Genomic DNA, 16,502 nt, shown 5'->3' with positions numbered 1-16,502 from the left:
ATTATTTTTAAATTAATTCAGAGGGGTGCTACCCGGATCTGGTGCTGGTTACAATCATTTCCCTTGGTGGGGTAGTTGTACGGGGTCTATATTTATAGATTTTCCGAGCGTGCACGTGGCAGCGTTCCCCCAACTCGAGAAAAAAAGTTCCTTTGTGGCGCTAATTTCTTATTATTTTTAAATTAATTCAGAGGGGTGCTACCCCGATCTGGTGCTGGTTACAATCATTTCACTCCAATTTTCTGGTCGAGGATCATTTTCAATTGACTGACGACCACTTTTAAATCGTGAAAACCATACGTGACATTGCGTACGATCCAGAGCATCATCTCCATATACTTGATTCAAAAGCTGAAACGTTTCTGTGAAAATTTTTCCCAGTTTGACGTAAAATTTTACATTGCATCTTTGTTCCAGAAAATTGCACATTTCAAGAATCTCACTAACACTTAAACACGTTACACTCAAATAACACTATCACGAAAACTAAATGATATATCAACAATCCAAGAACATGTGGTTACAGAAGAAGTTATGCGCAACGCAATGATGCCAACCATATATCACTAAATATCTCCATTAGCGCGTAATTCAAAAAGTTCAGTTATTTCTGAACAGACCTCTTAGATTATACACCACAACTGAACTATGTTTCTTCTCTTTATTTTATAACAGTGATATAAATAATTAGCCAAGCTTATTTTTCATATTTTTTTTTTAACATTGACATATCCTCAAGGTATGTTCAGATATATTTTTTGCAGACACAAGCTTGTTTATCCTAATGAAATGCTGCTACAGCTAATTTTATTCTTCGTACCCAAAATGAAATTGTTTTGTTTCATTGTCTGCTTATGAAGAATATCATCCTGTCAACGATATAACACAAGGATGATATCCGGTTGCTTTAATGTTAATATATTCAACTTTGTGTATTCATCCACCATTCATTCAATATCTTACTAAGATAGCTAAGAAATGTAAATTCGAAGGGGAAATTTAAATTGGCGTTTAAAAAATGTGTTCTGTTTTCAGCTATCAGATATTTTAAAGAATAAATTTTAACTGTTGTTCTTATTGTGATCAATTACATGTCTTTATTTTCAGTTTTGTTACCACTATGTGTTACTATTTGACTTGTTCTAGATTAAGTATAAGTGTTATATGAAATGAAAGAAAAAAGGATTTCCAAAATATCGTTTTTTTTTCAAATATTTCGAAAACTAATCATGTTAGCCTTGATTTTTTAGGCATAATGTTGGTCCCCCGATTACGCAACTTTTCCCCCATTTAAGCTACTTCGTACCTCTTACCGTTTCCGAGATCCCTGTAGTGAGAAGTGAATTTGTAACAGCCTGTATTTCTTGATCGTTGAAACAGACATCTGTGAATCAAATTATACCTGATTTTTTGCAAATTTTAAAATATATTGTTAGAAATCGAGCGAAGACCGATAATGTGAACACTTAACCCAAGAGGCAAGGGCTAAGTAAAATAAACAAATTCCTCGGCTAGGGCAGATAAGACACATGGAACCATACATTCACCATTCAGCACTTGGCAACTCGGCATTCCACATTCGACGGCAGACGCCCTTATTAACTAGCTGTTTTAAGTGCTTTATAAACCTTTTATATTACAATTTAAAAACTTGTATTTAATGTAATATATTATAATATTCGCTGATAATTAGTGTGTTTCTAACAATATATTTTTTTTATTAAAACCAAATACGAATCATATCAAAGTTATCTGATGTCTTTTAAAAAAAAATATAGATTTATAGGTAGTTTGCAAAGAATTATATAATTTTGTCATATGACTAATATGCATTTGATTTTTGGTAGAAGATACGACGAAAATTTTCTGCAACTAAAATATACCTACTACATCTATGAATAGTCACTGCCACTCAATGTCCAGGTCTGAAATGGGGTTAACTGGCAGAGAGCAACCTGCTGGTTCGCAGATACTATGAAAGAAACATTTGTATCACAATATGTAGATGAAAACAATTTTAAATGGGTTTTTAAGTTTGAAACCGGTTGTATTGGGAGATTCTGCTTACGAATGACACTAGCATTTGCCAGATATTGCTAGACAGAGCGTTAGACCACAGAGTAGTTATTTCCTGCAATGTAATTAGTTAATTCTAGAATTATACCGGAGTGTTTTATTTTTTACCTTACAAATTGTTTCTCCTTAAAAGATCCTTGTCCGTAAAAAGATAATTAAACACAGCGATATGATCCTACTCCTTCGCGCGCTCTGAACCATGAAACAAAATGTTTATAAATGTTTTTTATTGCATCTTATACCTTTAAAATTCGTATCAAATTTAAATTTAATATCATTTGTCATTTCTGAAATATTCACGCAAGATTGCCTTTACAATGTATATATATTTGAAAGAACTGATATTTTTCATTAAAAATTCCCGGGCTTAGGTTCATGGGCACCTTTTTCTTAAAGTTAAATTCTCTATCGTTTGTTATATTTCAGCAAATTAGATTTTTGAGTCCACTGTTCTTGTTATAATTCGATATTATGATGAATGCGCCCCAGAATGCTGTTAGCAGATGAGATCAGATTTTTAAGAGAAATGCTGAGATCCCAGGAGTCGGTATCTACATTGTGAAACATATTAATGCATTTAAGCCAACAATTTTCTGTTCCAGGAACTTAATAACCATAAATTAACGCCTGGGGGTGAGCTTCGTTCTGAATTTCTTTTACCCGACCTAATGTGAAGGTAATTCATGAACCTTTATTATCGTCTCCCACTTACTATTACATACGATGCAAATGCCCATTATATATGCTGGGAGAGCATAGACCGAAGTGTTTTGATTCTTTTAGGATACGTAAATCCAAATGGTTTAGACATTGTCGACAAAGATTACAGGCCTATCTTTATTACAAGGAGTAGGCAAGAAGGCATAGAGATCATCACGGACTGAGTCAAGGGCTAAAAGATATCATCAAATGTATCCATGCCAGATCATTATCCTATAAATATCAGTATGAGGATAGGCATAAATCGCAAGACATATTACTACGGGAAACCAACATCAACAGAGTGAGGTTTCTATAAAAAGAATGAATGAGATTCTGGAAATGAGCTCGATGCCTCGTTCAGTGTCTCAGGAAAAATAATGCAGTATGGGCTTAGGGCAATAGTTTCTGCATATCAAGTCAGCTTGGAGTATTCACATGATTCTTGGTGGAACTTTATTCTACAAGTAAAATGCAAAGATGCTCACGGGCACTATAGCATACATAAAACTATATTCTAATTGAGACTAATACGATCTTTGTTCAGCAAAGCGAACGGCTGGCTTAAAATGAATTTGATGAAAGCATGGGAAACCTTTTCGCCATTGCAAAAATTTATAAAATAATGAAAAGAAATCACGAATTCAGGACTTTCTGAATATGTGTACCGCATATCTAATTGTATATTTCCTGGAGCCATCTTGAAAAATGATGCAAGAGATAAAACAACAGAAATGTTTCACATACCTTTCCGTTTTATGAAATTTCAAATGTAAGGATAGGGAAAATAAGTACATATTATTTGGTTTTAACAGTTTTTGAATCTACGAATTTTATTATGTTGAGACAAGTACGGCATTCAGTTCTCTTATATCCCCATATTACTACATGCCTCAGTACAATACTCAAAGAATATGTAACCTCGGTATAATGGCAGTGTATTTAATAAATGTAGTTGGACATGGAAATAACTGTGATATGTAGTACCACTAACAGTTTTTTAAACTGTAAAACATACGTATGGTCGCAACATGATTTTATGTTATGTTGATGTCGTCTAGTGAGTCACCTGTATTAAGTGACTACTATATAACGACCGATTTTGAATTCCTTGAATATATGTATAAATGGAAATCCCCTTGTTTTTGGATCCGCCAATAAGGCGTTCCTCTTAAATGACCGCGAGCACCAATTTGCTGGATTTTCCAGCATACAACAATGCTAAAATCTCCCCCATTAAAGCGCAATAAAGTACCTTTATAAAATATAGAATATATAATGATTGTTGGGTTCACAAAATTTATTTCTTAAACTCAGGGAATGTGGTTTTAATTTTAGCTCTATTTTGAATTCTTGGGTGTTAACGTAAATATAATAACACACATTTTGAGCATGACGGGGAGCGTCTTCCTAGTAAAGGAAAAATTGATATTATCAACGAGAGTGAGGTTTGAGAACCAGGGAATTAATTGAAAAATTTCAAATGTCTGATCAGAAAAATTCATCATTTTTTTTAGTATTGGCTCATCAAACGCCCATAGTGATATGCCTCGTTGGAACGGTCTTTTTATACTTTATCTCGTAGTGAATGTAATTTACCTCAATATGGAAACCTATAGATGGCGTTATTTCAAAAGAATGCCGTTTTATGGATATTTCTCAAAAATTTTAAATATATAGTTTTATTTACTTAAATGAATTGATGTATATAGCATAAGTCTGAAATTTCTAATGAAAGTGTTTTTAAATGGTATAGCCTATTTAGTTATTTATTGGCGCTATTGATCCAAGTTTAGGTTGTTTCACGTTTTCTTAAAAAAGTTAAATAGCAGGATAAAACCTTTTATAGGTCAGTTAGGTTGAAGAGCATAAAAATAGCTACATTTAGACGCCAAAAAGGGTTCGATATCTTTTTTGTTATCAAGTTATTCGCAAATTAGTGAACAAAATATAATTAATAATAATAATGAATTAAGGCACAACGACGCTAACGAAAAGACATTTAATTACCAAAACAAAATGTGTGCTAAGCACGCAGCGAAGGTTAAATTCCTACATTGAAAATAATGGTATGTATTTCGAGCATTTATAAACATCTTTACTTTTGTTAAAATTTAATTGTTCTGATATAAAATCAATATCTGTTTATTATTGTTTTTGTGCGTGGGTTTAGATAAGTTCTTTTATTTTGTTTTGGTAATCAAATGCCGTTAGCGTCGTGTTCTTCCTTGACTCCATAATGTTCCCTAAAATTAACTTAATAATCTTTACTTAGCGCCGGTACTTTCAGTATAGATTAGATAGTTAACTACTTGGTCTACAAATTAATCTCAGTAAACTAACTGAAGTTTAAAGGTACTTTACGGTATTTTTAAACGTTATAATAGGTTAGATAAACTTGCAATTTTTAGTTTGGTTGCACTTCATCCGACATGCTTATTTTGTTTTCTTCTTCTTTCATATATGTATACAGGGTGTCCGGTAAGTACCTCCTAATCTCTCGGGAGTGTATAGGGGAGGTCAAAATAAAACTAGTCCTTCCTATATTTTTTTTTCCTAATGTGCCCCCTAACGGAGTTATGGGGGGTCAAAGGGGTACCTAGAAATTAACGTTTAGGGTTATAACTTTGAAACCACCCTGTATATTTTAATAACATTTTCGTACGTTGTATTACACATGGAGCTCTACGATTTGATGCTAAAATCAACTTTTTGCTATTATCAGGTGTCCAGAAACGGACTGGCCCTATCACAATTTTTCTCAAAATTTTGACAGAAGTAATTTTATCAAACTGAAAATATTATTATTAGATACTCTGAAGGTTTTTCTTTAAAAATGGTACTCTTTATTTATTTCGAAAAAATGAACGGTTTGCGAGATAAATCGGNAATAAAGATAAAGATATTCACGATAAGGTTAGCAGCGTCTTAAAACAGCTTAGTTTTAAAGAAACCACTTCAGGAAAAGAAGACGGTAACAAATCTATCCAAAATTCCAAGGAAGTAAATGAAGAAAGTACTTCAGAAGCAAATGGTAATTTTTTTGATGGTGAAATCAATCTCGTAAGTAATGATAAAGATAATAATGAAGGTTCAGATAGTGATGAACACTCTGATAAACATGAAGAATCCTCGGAAGAATCAAATAGTGAGCAAGATTCCGAAAGTGATGAAAATTTGGAGGATAATAATGAAGACAGTGAAGACAATAGTGATGTCTATGGTATGGATGTAAAGTGGAAGGAAAATTTAGCCCAAAAAGCCAAAGATTCTTTCGTGAACCGTCAAAATACAAATCATAATATAATGAAATTAGTATATGGTAAGTTAGTCTTAATTTTTAATGAAAAATGCAAAATATTATGTGGTAATAAGTGTCAGAACTATTGATTTAACCAGTATGTATATTTCCTTTAGGTGTATTTGATTCCAAACATAATTTTGTGACTCAAGAAAGTGAAAGTAGTAGCGATGACGAAGATAATATAGGAGGACTTTTTAAGAAAGCGTCAAGGGATCAAGAAAAGTTAAAACTTAATAAAGATAGCATGAATTTAACTGAGTCATCATTAATGTTACCTTGGGGCGCTTCGACAAGAGACTGGCTAGATACAGAGGTAAGTTATTAATAGAATTCTCTCAATTTTCTACATTGATCATTTTTATATTTGTATTTACACATTTCTCATACCATTAAAAGTTGTTTTTTGTAAAATTTTATATGTATTTTAAGCCCTTATACAGGGTGAGCCATTAAGATTGGGTAATCTCTGCATTAGAGATATTAGGCATCAAGGGTTTCACAAAACATGTGTAACAAAATGGGCACTCTACTACCTACACATTATTGGGATATCTTAATAACATAATATAGCATAGAAACATTGACACAGAGGTGTTTGCGGTACTTACGATAACGATAAAGTTATTTTTGTCTGCGTTTTCTTTGGTTAAACGTACATGACTAGATGATACTGAAAACATTCTTGTAGAAATATGGAATAACATTGATCAAGAAAAGTTTAATATTTCGCTTCGAGTGTGTTTTATTGATAAGAAACTGTTAGTGACTGATTTTGTAACAATATGCTGACCCACCCAAATAAGGAGAGGGGCTTGACAATTATTATTTTTATTTCTAGACTAGAATAATTTATTTTCTTGCACCCTGTATATGTTGAAAATTGCACATTATTATAAAAAAATTCCTCTTTCATTACTGAGAAATGAAACATCAAAATAAAAAAACACTTAATATTTTTCAGAACAAAGCTCTTATTGCTAACTGTTTTGTAACCGGAAAGTGGAAAGAATCGGAAGATGCAGCAGAACTCCTGAAGTTAGACGACACTGAAGATTTAAGTGATGTAAACTCAGAAATATTCGGCGACTTTGAAGATCTCGAAACAGGACAGAAATTTGAAACATCAAAACTGAAAACCGATCAGAAACAGGCAGAAAAGCGTAAAAGAGAAGACAGCGAGAAAGACGAAGAGGCCGACAAGCAAGCTCTTGTAGAGAAGAAAAGGAAGCTGAAAGAAAAATTTGATGCAGAGTATGATAATACTGAAAAGACCAGTTATTACGATGATCTGAAAATGACGGCTGAAAAACAAGCTCAGTTGAACAAAACAGTTTTCGATAGCATGCCTGATGAGGTTAGGGTGCAGATTGAAGGATTTAGAGCTGGAATGTATGTTCGAATAGAATTTGAGAATGTGCCTGCCGAGTTTATCACTAATTTTGATCCGACTTACCCGTTGGTTATAGGAGCCCTCAATATGGGTGAAGAAAATATAGGATACGTTAATGTTAGAATAAAGAAACATCGATGGTATAATAAAATATTGAAAACAAATGATCCGTTAATAATTTCCTTGGGATGGCGAAGGTTCCAAACAATACCACTTTATTCCAAATTAGAGGACGATTTGAAATACAGATATTTAAAATACACTCCAGAGCATCTTGCCTGCAACGCCCACTTTTGGGGACCGATCACGCCTCAAGGTACAGGTTTTTTGGCGTTGCAAGTCGTCGACTCCTCACAGGAAGTAAGTGTAAGTGACTATTATATATTTTTTTTAATTGTATTTTTTTAAAGGTAGTTAAAAAATTAGGCTTCAGAATCGCAGCCACGGGAACTGTTCAAGAATTAGATAAGTCTACACAAATAATGAAAAAATTAAAACTTATCGGCTACCCACTAAAGATATACAAAAAGACAGCATTTGTTAAAGGAATGTTTAACTCTGCGTTGGAAGTTGCTAAGTTTGAGGGAGCACGTATTAAAACGGTTTCTGGTATCAGAGGACAAATAAAAAAGGCTGTTAATAAACCAGAGGGATGCTTTCGTGCTACATTTGAAGATAAAATTCAGTTAAGTGGTAAGTACTCTTACTTTATAAAATATTTGAACAAAGTAACTGACATATAACTGCAATTTTTAAGAACAATGCACCAAATATTTATATAGATTTGTGTTTTTATGCTGGCAAAGTAACGTATGCCACTTCTAGTGTCAGATTTAATTTATTTTTTCTCCAACCGTCACAACACATTTTTTGACTGTTAGAAGTCTGCAAGGTTGACATTTTGACATAAGATAATCTTGCAATTTTTAGGTTGGTTGCACTTCATCTGCTTATTTCGTTTTCTTCTTCTTTTTGACATTATATGATGCAAATTTTGAACGGGAATTAATTAATCACATATGCACTAAATAATTTTCATATTTAACCCACATACTTCTATCCAGAAGTATGTGATTTAACCCAGGATTTGAATTAGGATAGTAGGAAAGACGTACGTCGTACGCAAATTTTAAATTTTGTTATGATGCATGTCATGTGTCATACATTTCTTGTCAAATCTGATTTATTAATTACTTTTGCTGTGTGATATATTTATTCAAAGATCTTAAGCTATAATGGGCAAGAAAAAAGAGGAAGTATGAAATCGGTCTCCTAATGACTTAATGCCAACAGAACTAAAAATAATTGAAAACAAAAATACTGATGGGAAAATAATAGTTCATAGCAGAGTAAGCTGGTCCATATAAGCATCAAATTGATTATACCTTCAATTCAAATAAAATATAAAAGGTGAAGATATAATATTGTAATATTACATACTGATACTGCAGGTTCAAACGGTTCAAAATCTGTTCTATTGCTGGGAACAAGATTGTCCTAACAGTGTTTTTCGAAAACCGAAATCTGTTAAAAAATTGTTCTTCTGTACACCCTTCGAAATGATTGATGCGTGTTTTCACTTGATATGTACGCAAATTATTATTAAAGTAGTAGATTGTTACCGTCAAATAGCTCCTCCAATTCATTTAAATCCAATTTTTTTAAACGTCAATTCTGTCAAAAGTATTAATATGTTTCCTGCTAAACCACGTTAATCAGTCGGCAACCGCGGCTAGATGCTCCGATTAAATTTAACTACGGACACGCCCACTTTTACCTCTTGTCGGTAGTTGACAGTGCTTGAAAGTAACCGAAAAGAATAGTCCACGGGTCCACGTACAAAGAAAAAAATGATTACCAGCAAGCTGTAACTTTGCGTGCAGCTTAAGTTTAACGAGTCTCCCAAGAGTTGATTACGAGGAAAATTCAACACTGGTAAGTTTTACCGTGATTTTCAGGAAAACATGTCAATCTGGCATAAACATGGAATGACCAGCACTTTTTTTTAAGTTTATATAAAAGATATATTTTTTTAAACCCCCCAAAAAATTTGTCCGACAAAAATGTTGGTATTTTGAGTTTGTCCCCCATCCCAAATATGTCGATTTGGTGACATTATGGTTGGTGACAACCAGCAAGCTGATTTTTCTAGGAGGGTTTGGTAATAAGATTTGAAATGAAAGTATCTTATTGTCCGACAAAATTCTTGAGAAGTTTTTGCAGTCCGACGCCTCGAACATGTCGACTTAACGACAACATGGTTGGTGATAACCAGCTATCGGACAAAAGCGTCATTATTTAAAAAAATGCAATATTAGTCTGAGAATATAATTGTCCGACAAAATTATCGGTTTTTTTTGCTTGTCCGACAAAATTAAACTATAAAATTTTGCGATTTCAATACTTACGCATGATGTAGAAGAAAAATTTATATTAATAAAAAAATATATGAATAAAAAAAAATTTGTTTAAATTTCTCAAATTTCAGAATAAATATGATAAATTTATTTTTTTATACAATTACAAAAAAATTGTATACAGGGTGGTCCCAAGCTAATAGGTCAAAATTCATGGGTAGATTCTCGAAGCAAAAATATTGCGATTTGGCCGAACTTACCTTAGTTCAAAAGTTGATAGTTAAAGAGATACAGGGTGTTAAATGTAAAATATTATTTTAGTTTTTTTTTTTTTCATTTATTCCTTAACAAATGCAAATATCCTGACAAAATTTTGAGGTTTGGAGTTCTTTATGTAAAGGAATTGAAATGTGTTCACATTTTGGTTAAACTTCATAGAGGGCGCTAGCTGCAGTAGATTGAATGTGTTAAAATCGACATAACTTTTTTATACTTTAAAGTATCTCATCTTTGGTATCAAATTCTTATTTTCCAACTTTTTTTACACAAAACAGCTACATTTTATAAGACTAGCTGTCTCGCACCGTTTTCGAGATATTTGGCTTTGAAACTTCCAATGCTGTTGAATTAAATTACAATGAAGTACCTACCTATTATTAATTTANCAGCAAGCTGATTTTTCTAGGAGGGTTTGGTAATAAGATTTGAAATGCAAGTATCTTATCGTCCGACAAAATTCTTGAGAAGTTTTTGCAGTCCGACGCCTCGAACATGTCGACTTAACGACAACATGGTTGGTGATAACCAGCTATCGGACAAAAGCGTCATTATTTAAAAAAATGCAATATTAGTCTGAGAATATAATTGTCCGACAAAATTATCGGTTTTTTTTGCTTGTCCGACAAAATTAAACTATAAAATTTTGCGATTTCAATACTTACGCATGATGTAGAAGAAAAATTTATATTAATAAAAAAAATATATGAATAAAAAAAATTTTGTTTAAATTTATCAAATTTCAAAATAAATATGATAAATTAATTTTTTTATACAATTACAAAAAAATTTTATACAGGGTGGTCTCAAGCTAATAGGTCAAAATTCATGGGTAGATTCTCGAAGCAAAAATATTACGATTTGGCAGAACTTACCTTAGTTCAAAAGTTGATAGTTAAAGAGATACAGGGTGTTAAATGTGAAATATTATTTTAGTTTTTTTTTCATTTATTCCTTAACAAATGCAAAAATCCTGACAAAATTTTGAGGTTTGGAGTTCTTTATGTAGAGGAATTGAAATGTGTTCACATTTTGGTTAAAGTTCATAGAGGGCGCTAGCTGCATAAGACTGAATGTGTTAAAAACGACATAACTTTTTTATACTTTAAAGTATCTCATCTTTGGTATCAAATTCTTATTTTCCAACTTTTTTCACACAAAACAGCTACATTTTATAAAACTAGCTGTCTCGCACCGTTTTCGAGATATTTGGCTTTGAAACTTCCAATGCTGTTGAATTAAATTACAATGAACCTATTATTAATTTAGCGGTGAAGTTTCTTAAGTTTGGACGAAAATCAAATAATTGACATATTCCACTTTTCTTATTGCTGTCATTTGTATGCTACTGTCCATTAAGTATTATTCGTAACTAAAATTACATCTTAATTTAAATTATATGTACATAAATGTGAGATGGAATGTCGAGAGTTCCGTTTTTGGAGTTACATGAAATCAGTTGTTTATGGAGAAACTATAAACACCTTTTAAGAACTTTGGCAGCAGGTTTTAAATGCTGCAAAGTCATTTCGCATTAAGGATTTATACTTTACAACAAGACAATCTTTTAATAAACGCGTTGATAAATGTATAATATTTTTAAAATTGGTTTAAAATTGGTTTAATTTGATTTTCAAGAACAAAACTATGTGTGTAAACTGTTTGTCAAAACAAGATTGCAAATTTTAATATAAAAAAAAACACAAGCAAAAATGTATGTGTTCATAATAGTTTATAAAATGAAATGTACATATAAGTTTTTTGAACAAAGAAATAATTTTGATGGAGATTAATTAAATTAGTTAGATATAATTGTTTATGAATTTCAATTTCAGTTGCCCATGTTAACAAGATAATTTTCTTATTTATTCTTCTTTATTTTTTGATTAAAAAATTAATTATTTTATAGCTGAATGAACATTAGGTACTACAAAAATAGTTATTTTTCCCATTTTTAAGGCAATTTTTCCGATCCTTTTGGCGGACAAGTATGTTATTGTGTTATACATTTCAATTATTAGAGAAAAAAATCAAAACCAGACTGCTGGTTATCACCAACCATGTTGTCGTTAAGTCGACATCTTCGGGGCGTCGGACTGCAAAAACTTCTCAAGAATTTTGTCGGACAATAAGATACTTTCATTTCAAATCTTATTACCAAACCCTCCCAGAAAAATCGGCTTGCTGGTTGTCACCAACCATAATGTCACCCAATCGACATATTTGGGGTGGGGGACAAACTCAAAATACCAACATTTTTGTCGGACAAATTTTTTGGGGGGTTTAAAAAATATATATCTTTCATTTAAACTAAAAAAAAAAGTGCTGATCATAACATTCCATGTCTATGCCAGATTGACATGTTTTCCTGAAAATCACGGGAAAACTTACCACTGTTGAATTTTCCTCGTAGTCAAATCTTGGGAGACTCGTCAAACTTAAGCTGCACGCAAAGTTACAGCTTGCTGGTAATCATTTTTTTCTTTGTACGTGGGCCCGTAGACTAGAACGGTTAAAGTTTAACTGAGGGTTATATTTATCTAATCTAGACTGAAAGTACCGGCTCTTTTAAAGTCTTAGTTAAACTATAGGTACGTTGAATAAAACTTGATATCATACTTAATAACGATATTATTTATTGCTAAAATTAAATTCATTACAATTTACCTTTGAATGTCCATAAAATTAAATCATGGGAATGACTAACAAACACTAATGTGAACATTGGCCTTGCTTCTCCTTCAGAAGTTTGGGTAAATCAGGTTTGTATGTTTGTATGTTTCCGAGCTACGCTGAATCCATGGTTTCACCTAGATTTTTGTTCATTCCTTCCTTTTAAAACTCTTTAAAACTGTAATATTTTTCACATCCATGTCACCAGTAGCTGCTGATAGTAGCTCTCTGGAGCTCAATTCTTGACGGTGAGAGAATAGAATGCTCCCTTAGGAACATTCCCTCATTTCGCTCTACTACTGTTCTCTCACAAAATTCATACTGTATTCTCGACACAAGGGGATCGAGCCATGAAAGTGAAAAATGAGGAACAATGTTGTCAAATGTACCGACCAATCAGAAAGCAGTAAATAGGCGGATGAATGAAAACTAGTGATGAGCTAGTCATGAAATAAGTGTGCTACTTATTATTGTTATTTGATTGTCAGTGTCAGGTGCAGTCTAAAAAGGAAAGAAAATGGAAATCAATAAAAAGCCGAAGCTAAATCCAGTAAGTTCTAAACAAAAAGAACTTCTAATATATTATATTGGGTGTAAAAAACGAATGTACACTGGAATGTTAACACCCAGCTACACTAGAGAGACAATGATGGCTAACTGGGAAGAACTTACAAATATTTTAATACTATTTTAGGTAGATCCATTTTATTCTATTATTATTTTATTCGAGTACTGCACAATCCCTCAGGTAAACACAAATTATACGAACATTTCCTCAAAGTTCTCGAAGGATATCACCACAAAACAGTAACTAGAGATATGAATATGACAGACAGATTGCGGAATTCGTAATTTGTGAAACATGTCAAAAAATATAGGGTTAGGTTTAATGATCCCTGCCTGTTCCCCCGAAAATATCAGTAGAAGAAATAGTGAACAATTCTTCTATCATTACTCAATAGAACACCATTCAAGAATACCGATTAATGTGTTTTAGTAGAGACACGCCCCCTTTCTCTCGTTCCTTCTACTCCCTATAATTCAAGAATAAAGTCCCAGAATTATTGTATTCGGATTTGAGCATTTATTTAGTANGAAACCAGCTTTCATTTGAATATGGCATTACATATACCTAAATTAACTCAGAAAAAAGTTATAAGACGAAAATCGTCAAAAAAGGGCAAACATTGGCCAAAAATTCAAAAAGTAGCCAACTTTGATCCAATGTATCTCGGTTTCTATTAGTCGTAGGTACTTCTATAAAGGCTTATTTTAAAGGAAAAAACATTAACTTTTTTCCTGTGAAGCAATGCCTATACCTAACTCCTCTCAGAAAAAAGTTGTGGGCCAACCAAACCAAAAAGAAAAAAAACGCATTTTTTCGGGGTTTTTTTACTCGTTTTTTGGGCATATTTTTGTTAAAAATATTTTTTTACTTTAAAAGGTCTCATTTCGATTGGAAATTCAATTTGCTACAACTTTTCTGGTGACTACTATTTAGAAAAAATTCATAGTTTCCGAGTAAAACTCAAAAAACTGAAAATACCACCTTTTTAGTTCGTTCTCAAAAACGCACCCCTTTAAAAGGTAGCACTCCGCGGTTTTATCATTTTTTAGGGTCAATTGAATATATCAAACAATAAAATTTCTGTTACGTTGTAGTTCCTTTGTACCCTATTTTTTTTTTTTTTGACATAGTCAATAGCCTAGAGAGATAGAGATAGTTTGGGCATCATCTTTCTCATTCGCTCAGGCACGCCACTTCTTCCTCAATGATTAGAAAGAGAGAGGACAAGGACTCAAACTATCGCCCTTTCTCTCTACAGCGTCTACACTTTTTAACATCCTCTCATTTTCTCCATGTAGTATATGCTCTAATATTGTGCCAGTAGTCATTGAATAGTAGTGACATTTAAAATATGACATTTCAATCTCATCCACACTCAAAATATATCGGTAGATCCAAATTGCTAAACCGTTTGTCAGTTATTTTACTTATGGCTTACTGTTAAGAATTATTAAACCGGTTTATCTCTGATGCTGATTCTCCTCAGGAATAATCTTAGCTCGTTACTAGATATTGAGGATGTAATTCAACGAAGTAGCAAACATGTACCTTGCAAAGTAATTGTTTCAAACAGAATCAATAATTAAAAATTCAACAGATTAGCCTAAATCCACTGGCAAAAATACCAAACCAAAACATGTTTGCATAAACCCGGGCAATATTGAGTCTCTACGGCAATCTTGCATTCAGCCAGTTACGATATCAAAACAAAATCAAATTAATCAACCCATGGGCGAGTTCCACCAGCGCGGCCCCCTTCGCGTGCATTTGAAATTCAGATTTCTCCCTTATCGGTTTATAGAGACCCATTAGGCCAAGCACATCGCCGCCCGGCTTCCGGCGCCCTGCCACCTCTTAATAATTCACTCCCTTTGGATCGCCCCCTCGTTATTTCGTTAGAAAATAACCCGACGAGTATTGCTGCAGCATTAGCGGAATCAGCGCCGGGGGAGTCGGTTTTCATTAATTTCTCCTGTTGTGTTTCCTCTTATCTGGATAAATGAGCGATTTAGTGTTAAATATGGGACATGACAGCCGATTTGGGGTTTTTAATGGCGCTCCCGAGTTTCGCATCCTCTATTTTTTAACTCACTTCATTAATTGCCACAGTCATCATGAAATTTACCTAAAAAGGTACTTTTTTAACTTTATTGAATTAGTAGATTGTACTAATTTAAAAGCTTTACCCACAAGACCGAAGGACCTTGCATAAATCTAAAATAATAGCTAGTTTCTAAAACGGATCAAACAACAACTATAAATAGCCGGAATCCGGAGACTGGATGTGAGAATCCATACCGAAAACAGTTCCTGAGAATTGGTGGAACCATCATGCCATGGGATCGAAGGTCAACTCTGGTATCCTGCAGGTCTATAACCAGAGCAGAACTCTCTGGCTAATGCGTGTACAGAAATTAGCAATGCATTACAATTATAGAAAAAAACAAGAACAAGGTATATGTACTGAAATATAAAGTTTAGATTTTTTTTATTCAAATTAAAATTTTGTATTACACTTCTTTGCATGTGCATGCTTTATTTAGCTCATTTAAAGCTTGTGTATGTAATTTTTTCATAGATTTATCTGTTTGAGTATTAAATTCTGTTATTTTGGTTTCGGTTTGATATTTCTCATTTTATCAAACTCTTATGTATTTTCTGGTTCTATATTTTCCAGTACAGACCCTCAAGTTTTTAGATACAGGGTGTTAAAGATAAAAAAAAGCTATTAGTTTTCAAGAAAGTATGCAGATATGTGACAAGACGTATGAAATTGATTATTAAATAAATTCTTCATTTATCTGATTATCTTTAAGTAACTGTTTGTACCTACAAACAACTAATTAGAAAAAAATATATACAGGTAGATCAGGAGGTAATTTCAAAATTAATTAATTAAAATTGTTCAAAATTAAATTAGCGTTTCAAAAGTGATATATATATACAGGGTGGGCCACCAGTAACGCCTCGGTCGCTAGTGACCAAACGGCAAATGTTACAGAAACCTGTTTCGGTGGGTATGTGTAGGTTGATTACGGCTACATTTTAAAAATATTTTGAAATATACAGGGTGCCCAGGAAAAGCGTACCATATCAAAGTTATGTTTTTTTAAATGGAACACCCTGTATTTTACTGCATTTTTGAAAGCACCGTAAAAA

General features: G+C 32.8%; 1 protein-coding gene across 1 annotated transcript in view; it reads left to right on the top strand.

The window, feature by feature from the left end:
- The window catches only part of LOC111691927 (ribosome biogenesis protein BMS1 homolog), a 74,785-nt gene that overhangs the window by 1,389 nt on the left and 56,894 nt on the right, over nt 1-16,502 (top strand). The window contains exons 3-6 of the mRNA XM_023455464.1: nt 5,672-6,097; nt 6,193-6,392; nt 7,041-7,829; nt 7,880-8,162. Coding sequence (XP_023311232.1) covers nt 5,672-6,097; nt 6,193-6,392; nt 7,041-7,829; nt 7,880-8,162 — 1,698 coding nt within the window. The remainder of the gene's footprint in view (nt 1-5,671; nt 6,098-6,192; nt 6,393-7,040; nt 7,830-7,879; nt 8,163-16,502) is intronic.

This window comes from Anoplophora glabripennis, unplaced genomic scaffold (genome assembly GCF_000390285.2).
Source record: "Anoplophora glabripennis isolate ALB-LARVAE unplaced genomic scaffold, Agla_2.0 scaffold699, whole genome shotgun sequence".
Taxonomy (NCBI): Eukaryota; Metazoa; Arthropoda; class Insecta; order Coleoptera; family Cerambycidae; genus Anoplophora; species Anoplophora glabripennis.
Note: the sequence above shows the minus strand (reverse complement) of the source record. Positions and strands in the feature narration are given on the sequence as shown.